The sequence below is a fragment of the Dendrobium catenatum genome, unplaced genomic scaffold (genome assembly GCF_001605985.2).
Source record: "Dendrobium catenatum unplaced genomic scaffold, ASM160598v2 fragScaff_scaffold_716, whole genome shotgun sequence".
In the NCBI taxonomy this organism is placed as follows: Eukaryota; Viridiplantae; Streptophyta; class Magnoliopsida; order Asparagales; family Orchidaceae; genus Dendrobium; species Dendrobium catenatum.
In genome coordinates this window covers 22,471,827-22,480,740 of record NW_021319178.1, presented here as the reverse complement: position 1 = coordinate 22,480,740, position 8,914 = coordinate 22,471,827, and the positions used below count along the sequence as shown (strand labels likewise).

Below are 8,914 nucleotides of genomic sequence, written 5' to 3'. Positions count from 1 at the left end.
TTATAATACACTGAATCTAATCAAAATCAATAGATTTATTTTCTTTTACTTGTTATTTAATAAATTTCCTTTTCTCTATTAGTACCCAGCCTACTATATAAATAATCAAAAGTCATAGCCCCTGCTTTTTATTTACTGCCATTGTTGAACTTAGTCAAGCTTGTAAATTAATTTTGAATTTAGCTTGAAAGTTGGTTAATCATACAATTCCTTACTAGTAGATATAAGTTTGAATAACTGATCAAGCAGTTTTACAGCCAAGGAATAAGAAAAAAAATGACATAAACTACAAACTTTGAAAATGTAAATAGTTGGAAGATGCTTCAAATACAACTTGAGCCCCAAGCAAATACATGTTGATAGATCAACTACCAACTAATTATATACTTCTACTATTCAATAAAACTATCTTCATTATTAATTAAAAGGCTAATTAAAAGATTAATTATTTTCACAGTTTTGATGCAATGGAATGTTAGCTTGCAGAATTAAAGAAAGGAAAATATAATTGTTCTTTAATTGACTACTACTGAAACAATGACAACTAATAATACTACTGGAAAAAAAAGAATAATAAAAACAGCATAGTTAAGAAAAAAAAAATTCCATTATCCTTTTAACAAGCAATGCTAGAAGCTTAAGCAATTGGAGAAAGGTACACTTACGAGGTCAAGATCTTCAAAATTTACCCCAAATACCTGCCTATCATTGCTAAGGGTATCATTAATGGACAATGGAATTCTCTCTAAATAATCTACATCAACAAAATATTGCACCTCCAAGTATTCTTTTACTTTTGTGTCATACTGAAGATGCTCCTTAAGACTACCATAGGCAAGCTCTGCCAGCTCCTGTTCAGGATTCAGTTGGAGACAATAAAATAGCAAATGCAGAATAGCATCTGAGTTCTTAAAGTTAACTAGTCGCCCCTTCCTGGTGAAGAAACAGTATGTGCCAAATGGTCTGTAAGGAGAAAGCTTAACAAATGCAGATAAGGATCCAAAGAATGGGTTTGCACATCCCATGGCTAAACAGGCCCTATGACAGGAAAGTAATAGTGCATTTCTCAATATAGTGCTGTAGAAGAATGCCACAAGCTGAGAGTTCCCAATGACATCAAGGCTGAAGTAAAGATATTTAGGGCATGCCAAATGCAGAATGGCCTGAAGTTCTTCTTTACAAGATGCCAATGGTGTTAATAAAATTCGTGGAATGATATCTAATGGCATCACAAAATGAAAGAAACAGCGCGACCACCCTTCTCGATGTAGAGAATGACAAAAAACACCATCACCTACAAGTGGAGACCCGAAAGTCAAACAGAAAGGAATTACTTGACTTTTATTGTCAAATTTGACACATTGCTCAAGGAGCCAAATTGTCGCAAGGACTGACATTGCTCCTCCAAAAGAATGGCCAGTAAAAACTATCTGCTTCTTCTCAGCTACAACCCTATGAACCTGAAAGTCATGATGAATGATTTTATGTTAACCATCCATTCATCTCAAAGAAAAAACTAGAGAGAGCTTCTAACTGCATTAATAATAGAAAGTTAATAAGACAATTAGATTTTCACTATTATAGTAAGAGTTGAGTTCAATTTATCGTTCATTCATTAATTCATTTTGGCAACTTTTATACAGAGAAGATATCTTTCGTTTCCTGTGCCTAAAATCCTTACAGAAATAAGGAGCATATATAGCATTGTTATATTTGAGGTTTCTTTTCAAAGCTTCTGCTAACCTAGAAGAGGAGTATAGCAACAAGTAGGTTCCCCAGCATAGTGCTGCTTTTCTACATTCCCTTCTATTTGCTTATCTTATAACTTGTACTTCTAATTGCAGCGATTAAGAGGCTGAGTTTGGGTTTAGGGGAAGTGCAGGAAATTATACAATTGAGAAAATTTACATATAAATTATCAATTTAAAGCCCTCGATTTTAGAAACCAATTTTTTATTTTCGGTTATAATTTCCAAAATAATGACAGCTGTGATTTCTTCATGGATGCAAACCGACATGAGTCACAAGATATAACTAAGGGAGTTTTTTTGCTTAAGGTTTCTTTAAGGAAATTTAATGAAAACCAAGGTGCAAGAGCAATTCCTTAATATTCTCTTGCAACCATCTATTTTTTTCCACCCAAAGTATGTTTTTGATATGATATTTCCATGGCTTTGCTTGTTTATGTTTTGAAACATCTTTAATAATAACTTCATCTAAGAACCTTCATAAGGTGGAACTTCAATCATTCATCTATTCTATATACTATATATTAATGGACAAAATGAGGGTTTCTCTTATCTTCAAAGTATGTCATAAGAAAAAAACTCCATTTCAAAATGGAGCTCCCTTAAAATTTTTTGAAATTTTTTTTCTTTAGAGGGAATAAAAAGTACTCTATCTAAATGCTAAAGCCATGAAAAATGGGCAAGTTATATTTATTTAATCTGTCTATCTAAAATCTTCTACAAGATTACTGGCACACAGTGTACTATTTTAAATGCAGCATTTTATCCTAATTAATATTAAAATAAATTTGAAAAGATCACAAACAAACCAGTCCTAATTAAAAGCCATAAATCAAATTTAAAATTAATTTTAAATATGTAGTGGGAAAAAGAGAACGACACTCATTTAAAAAATTCACATAAAGAGAGACAAACAGATCCATTTCAAAATAGATCTCCTTAATTTTTTTATTCATTTGATAGGAAGCGAAAGTATTCTCAATTTGAAGGTTAAAGCTATGACGAAAAGGAAACTATATTATAAACCTAATATATCTAATATAATACGCATACTTCATTAAGCCATTCTCTCCGTAACTAGATGAAGAATCAAATAAAAAAGAATGTTACTTTGCTAATTACTGAAAAGATTAAATTAATCCTGATTCTAAAATTAAATTTTCTAATTATAACAAAAAAAAGGGTACTCGAAGATTTTATCTAATTTCAAATACTATAAAAGAATAATTTTTAAATATTTTATTTAAAATAAAAGCAAGCTCAATCTAATTAATACTAAAATTTAAATATTTTTTATGGCATATTTTCAAAATCATATAATAATTTATCAATTTTATCCTTCTAAATTTGATTATGTATCATCAATATTTTTGTTTTAATATGGTTGTAATCCCATGTGATGGATGGGAGAATAAAAAAGTATTAATCCTTTTTTAAATTAATATATAGCACCTAATGTTTAAAACTAATACAATAAAAAATATCTTTTATTCACCCATGCATTCCAAGGGATTATTTATTACATTTAATTAATCATCTAATTAGTACTTAATGAGCCCCTTAAATTAATTAATGCATTAAATGGTGCTTAATTCATCCATAACCTAATGAGCTAATCAGATAAACCAACCCCTTAATGACTTTGCTTTATAAATGCATGTAAAACTTCATGCTACTGAAATGCTTAAATAATTAATCCTCTCACTAGTGCCCAATGAACTTGCAAACAATAACTAATTCCTTAGTGCATTGTTAATCCTCAAGTTAGTAATAGTCCAAGTTGACTAATTAATTATTTAATTAATTACATGCTCTGCTCTTTCTCGCAGTCCTTTCCACGTGTTTGAACTCTATTATGAATCCACTCAAAATACCACATTAACCAATGGTTCCACTCAATACTATTCTAAGAGAACTCCTCGAGAAAAGAACTACTCTTGTATGTGGCTCTCAATCCTGTATCCTAAACTTGAACTCTTCCAATTGACAAATGTAGATGGATCAAGAGATCTCATTAATAACTGTTTCAATCAGCATATTTTTCCTATTAATATCATAGGATTCCTTCTCTTAAATAGTAATGTTTCTATTTACTGTGTTTATCATTATCTGAAAGAATTAATAACCTAGTTTAAGGGCGATTCCTTTTTTTTTTTTAATTTGGTCTGATTTTTTATGAACCGGCTGATTTGAATATAGATCAATTTATAGCCCTTTAATTTTGATTAAATGGCCATAGTAAAAGATTTAGAAGTTCTAGCAAGTTCAACCCTACTCCAATTTATTTTTTTGAGCTTTTAAATTGAATATTATTATTATTATCTGGAGTTAAATACCATAAAAATAATCAAAATAGCATGTCTCAAAATTTTTAGAATTATAATCAGAATATTCAATGTTGAAATGCCTTGATTTAGAAGATTATATATTAGATTAATAAAAGAAATATTCATTGTATTATTATTACATCATTTAAGTCATTTCAAAATAATTTTAATATTTATTACATCATCCGGTTCAATACTATTTGAACATTTGAACCTTTCGTCCTTCTGATTTGATGTTCGATCTGGTTTTCAAAACTTAAAATATTGTGATAGTAAAATATTCATGATTAGGAGAAAGAGAAAAAAAAAGAATAAAAATCAGGTGATTAACTTCTAGCTAGGTGGTTGCTCATTTGTATGCTATTATCTAAGATATTTTTCACCCTTCATCCATATAATTAGGGGAAACAATTACAAAAGAAGGATGGATTATGTTAAAATCTTAAATTAGATTAATTAAATTTGAAATTATTGAGTGCTATTGAAATTTATAAATAGACTCATTGTATTTATTTTACAAAGCTATTTGAATGGCTTCCCGAACCCCCCCTCGGGCGGCCACAAGCTCGCCCGAAAGTCAGAAGAAAGAAGAAGAAGAGAAATAAATGGAGTAGAACAGTGAAGAAAGGTAAGGAATGTAAGAGGAGAAATGCATCATGCATCAAAGTAAATTCAAGTATCTAGTACAGTTTAGATTATCTTTTTCAAGCTCTTATTCCCCATAAAAGCCTCTACAATATGTGGTAACCAAGATTGACCAGGCCTACAAGAACACAAATGCTTTGTTGAAACTTATAAGATGGTATTAGCCTATCCACAACCTCAAGGCCTACCTGTCTACCAATTGTTCTGAAAAAAAAAACTACAAAAATACTTTATCACTAAGTCATATCCTTATTAGCATTCTTAGTTGAGAGAAAGTTCATCATCAGCCCCACCCTAGTATAGAATTATTTAGCATCAGATCATATAGATCCAATACAACAGGCTACAATGGATAACCAGATATACAGTGAAATTAAATTGGATAAACAAGAAACCTTAGTAAGAAAGTTATCGAATAAGTGGAAATGCTAAAGACATCAAATGTTGCTGTTACTAGCCATGGGGTGTATGGAAAGAGAGTAATGTATCCAATGAAGAGGACAAATATGCTATTTTATGATAAGAGATGGGACGAATATCTACCAAGGAGACAACTTAACACATTTCCATTCAACATGCATGGAAAACAGACACGAATCATGTATGATGGATCAATAGATGCAAATAAAGTAGATGGTTACAATCATGAACTTCAAATTTCCTTTGAATGTCTAAAATTTTCCTCAATTTTCCTTTGAATGTCTAAAATTTTCCTCATATGCATTCTTGAAGTGGAACTAGGAACCTAAAAATCATGACTTGTCTAGAATGGCATAAATAAGGTTGATCATCTTTATCATGATAGTTATGACGCTGAGAACTGGATCCATTGGAAAAAAGGAGACAGAAGCATGAAAAAAGCGTGCATGACTTTATGAAATCTTGTAGCCAAAACAATGCCTTATAAACTTAATTGGAATATAAATAAGTTTTTATGTAGTATATTAACTTAACGAAAATCTATGCAAAAAGCTCAAATATCATAGTCAACAAAAGAAAAATCAGACCAACGACCACAACAAAAACAACTAAAGATGGAACCTTCCTCAAAATAGAAAGACAACATAAAGGAATCCTAATGAAGAAAGCCTATTTGTTCCCAATGGTCAAAATGGAGAGAAAACTTTATCATTTATTTATGATTGTTGGAGGCTACATCCAAAAAAAAATAAAGAGATCAGGCAAAGACACCGCTCAGAACAAAAAAGATCTCCATACTATCATTATTGGGAAATATATAACTGAGGTGACCAGTGACACAATTCTCTTAGATTTTTTATTATTATTATTTTATTTTATTATTTATTATTATTTTTTTTTATTTTTTTATTTTTTACAATTCTCTTAGATTTATGTCATGAAAAGGATCCTTATTTAAGGGAGAGAGATTTTGTGTATGAAAAAAGAGAGCAAACATATATATTTGCAAAATAGAGGTATCAAACACATTGAAGGAAATGGAATCTGCAAGGCAAGCTAATAAGGGGTACCCATCTGTGCTAACTACATAAACCACTTTACCCAACAAACTGCAACAGCATAAATCATTCCAACATCTTACAAGCAAAAGAAAGATTAGCCATCAACAAAATACGCAACAACTTGTTAAACTAGGCAAGGCCAAAAGAAGAAGTACCATGCAAACTTAGGCAAGTCAAGGAGTACCCAACTTACTGATCTAGTAAGTTCTGAAGAAGAAGCATTCAGGGTAAGCAAAGCAAGTCAGCACCATCCATAAAGGTGAAATATCAACAGGAACAAAGGATTCATTCCCTAGCAAAAGCTAGAAGTCCCTTCAACAACAACAACAACATCAAGCCTTTATCCCACTTAGAAGTCCCTTCAAGAGATAAAAATTAAGCAGCCTCAAAATTTTGACACGAATATTTACTAGCAATTTAAGAATTTAAAGGATAAAGGAGTTCTGAAAAGTTCTTAACCAAAGATCATGACAAAGAAAATATATCTTTTCTCTTCTTTCCACTTAATCATTCTTCTCCTTCCTCAACAAGCAATCAAATTGCTAGCAAAAGTGTATATAACTATATATTAATGTCATAAGGTAGCCTAAAATTGAACAGCCTAGCTCTTGCTCCCCCATTTTCTATAATTACTTAGTTCCCCTCCTTCCCTCCGCCCACTGTTCCTACAACTCAACCACTACGCTCACTACTACATTAACTAACCTTATGGGCCTATTTGTCTACAACTCCAAGTAGGATCTAATTCAAGAAGGATATAGTAAATCTTCTAAATCCAAATTTAGTAAATATTCTGAGGATTAAAATCGAAAAAATTATTTGCCATTGCAACTAGTAAATCTTGTTAAATCCTAATAAATTATTTGACTACTTAACAAATCCAGAAAATCAACAATGTAGCCTAAATGGGATTTAATAAAATAATAGAAATTAAATTATTCAAAATTCTACTTAACAAGACTTATGCTAAATCTTGTTTTAAATCCGCCCAAATTAGGACACCAAGCAGCCCCTATTAGCACTCACTAGCTCGCTTCTTGCACTCCTTTCTCCTGTTTTATTTTTGGGGGGTGAACCTTTCTCCTATCTTAATTCTACATCCATGATCTTTTCCAAGATATTTCAATGCTGCCACAACTCACTAAAGACAAAATTAGGAAGGAGGATATTTACATATATAATACATTTAATTCTTATATGTATAACATCTAAAATTTTTTTCTTTTTATATAATATTATAATTTTTAAGCCATATGAAATAAAATACAACTTTTTCATGCTAATACTTTGATTTATTTAGTCCTACATCCAAAAATAAGACATGTTACCTCAGCTTGGAGCCTGCCTTCCGCAAGGATTCTTTGGAAGGAGCGGAGGAACGCGAGATTAACTAAAGCGGGGACGTCGTTACCGAGGCTCCTGAGCGAAGGGAAGAGAGAGTTATCGACGGCAGTTTCGCCGAACGAGCTAGCAGGGAACGGATCGTCGTCTATCCAGTCATCGGCGGACCAAGAAGCCCGGAAGGCGAAGACGGAACACGGTAAGGGATCAGTGAAGGAGCAAATAAGAAAGGAGGAAGCCGGAGAGGAAGAGTGCGCCCTCATTGAAAGGACGCAACAACGCTCCACCATAATCCCTTCCAATGGATTCCAGTCTTGCTTCATCTCCGTTGGGCCTCAGGTCTTCTCTGCTCCCCGACCCCCTCCTTCGTCTTCTCAGCAGGGGCGGAACCAGCCCTGGGGCAAACTTATAAGATTTATATGTCGGGGGTGTAAGGGTTAGTATCACCTGGCGGGATTTGACTTGTTGTAGGCAATTATCTAAAGATTATAGTATTTTAAAATTTTTAAGAGGGCAATTGTCTAAAAATTCTTATAATAAAGACTAAAAAATAAATGAAAATAGGTAAATTAACTAAAAAAATCATATAAATAAATTTTTTAAAAATTTTTGAGGGGGGGGCAATTGCCCCCCTAGGAGCCATGGGGTTCCGCCCCTGCTTCTCAGTGTTGGCGATGTCGTTTCCCCAGAATTTGAAGAGGGAGGGCTTTCTTAGCAGTCGGACCCATTGGAGATTTGGAGTGGACTCAAGGGCGGCTTGGCATTGCCAGTCAAACAAAAATAAAGTTGGGATATTTTATTATTTGTATATATATATATATATATATATATATTTCACAACTCATTTTGACCTGCTAGTTGAGAGCTTAGGCTTTCAACTAAGAGATCTTGGATTCGAATCTTTGTGTATGTGTTCCTTTTTTTTTCTTTTTTTTCTTTTTTTTTGTATGTGTTCCTTAAATGACCTAAATGTCCTAAAAAAAGTATTTACTTTTTTTTTTTGAAAAAATTATAGTTATAATCATTTATATTTATAAGGAAAGAAATGGGTTATAACTACAATCCATTACAGTATAAAGAAGAAAGATGAACCGCTATCAAAAAGTAAGCAAGCTCATCTAAAAAAAATCATAAAAAGACAACTATCCACATGATAGTGAGGAACAACATCCAAAAATTAAACCATAACTGAGTAGCAAACCAACCAAAAGGAATAAGAGCAAAAAAACCCTATAACAGAGAGATAACAAAATGAGAAGGGCCATAAGCCACAATGTCAGGACCCAGGATATTAAGGTGAAAATTCATCAAAATTGAGCAGCAAAGAGGCCGCCCTTTGTTGATATAAGATTGTCCAAAGGGTGAAGGTATG

The 8,914-nt window shown here is 32.2% G+C and overlaps 1 protein-coding gene across 1 annotated transcript; it reads right to left on the bottom strand.

Annotated features, from left to right (window-relative positions):
- Positions 1 to 588: 588 nt before the first annotated feature.
- On the bottom strand, positions 589 to 7,969 carry LOC110112665 (protein EDS1L-like). The gene is made up of 2 exons (XM_020844963.2): positions 7,530 to 7,969; positions 589 to 1,460 (listed from the first exon to the last, which is right to left on the bottom strand). The coding sequence occupies exons 1-2, from the start codon at positions 7,863 to 7,865 to the stop codon at positions 630 to 632; spliced, it is 1,167 nt and encodes a 388-aa protein (XP_020700622.1). The 5' UTR covers positions 7,866 to 7,969; the 3' UTR covers positions 589 to 629.
- Between the last annotated feature and the right edge of the window lie 945 nt (positions 7,970 to 8,914).

What these genes read in the sequence shown, in the direction of transcription:
- LOC110112665 (XM_020844963.2), bottom strand. Translation starts at nt 7,865, where the DNA reads ATGAAGCAAGACTGGAATCCATTGGAAGGGATTATGGTGGAGCGTTGT. An exon ending in AAGGCAGGCTCCAAGCTGAG is followed by an intron (nt 1,461 to 7,529) that starts GTAACATGTCTT and finishes CATGACTTTCAG; the next exon opens with GTTCATAGGGTTGTAGCTGA.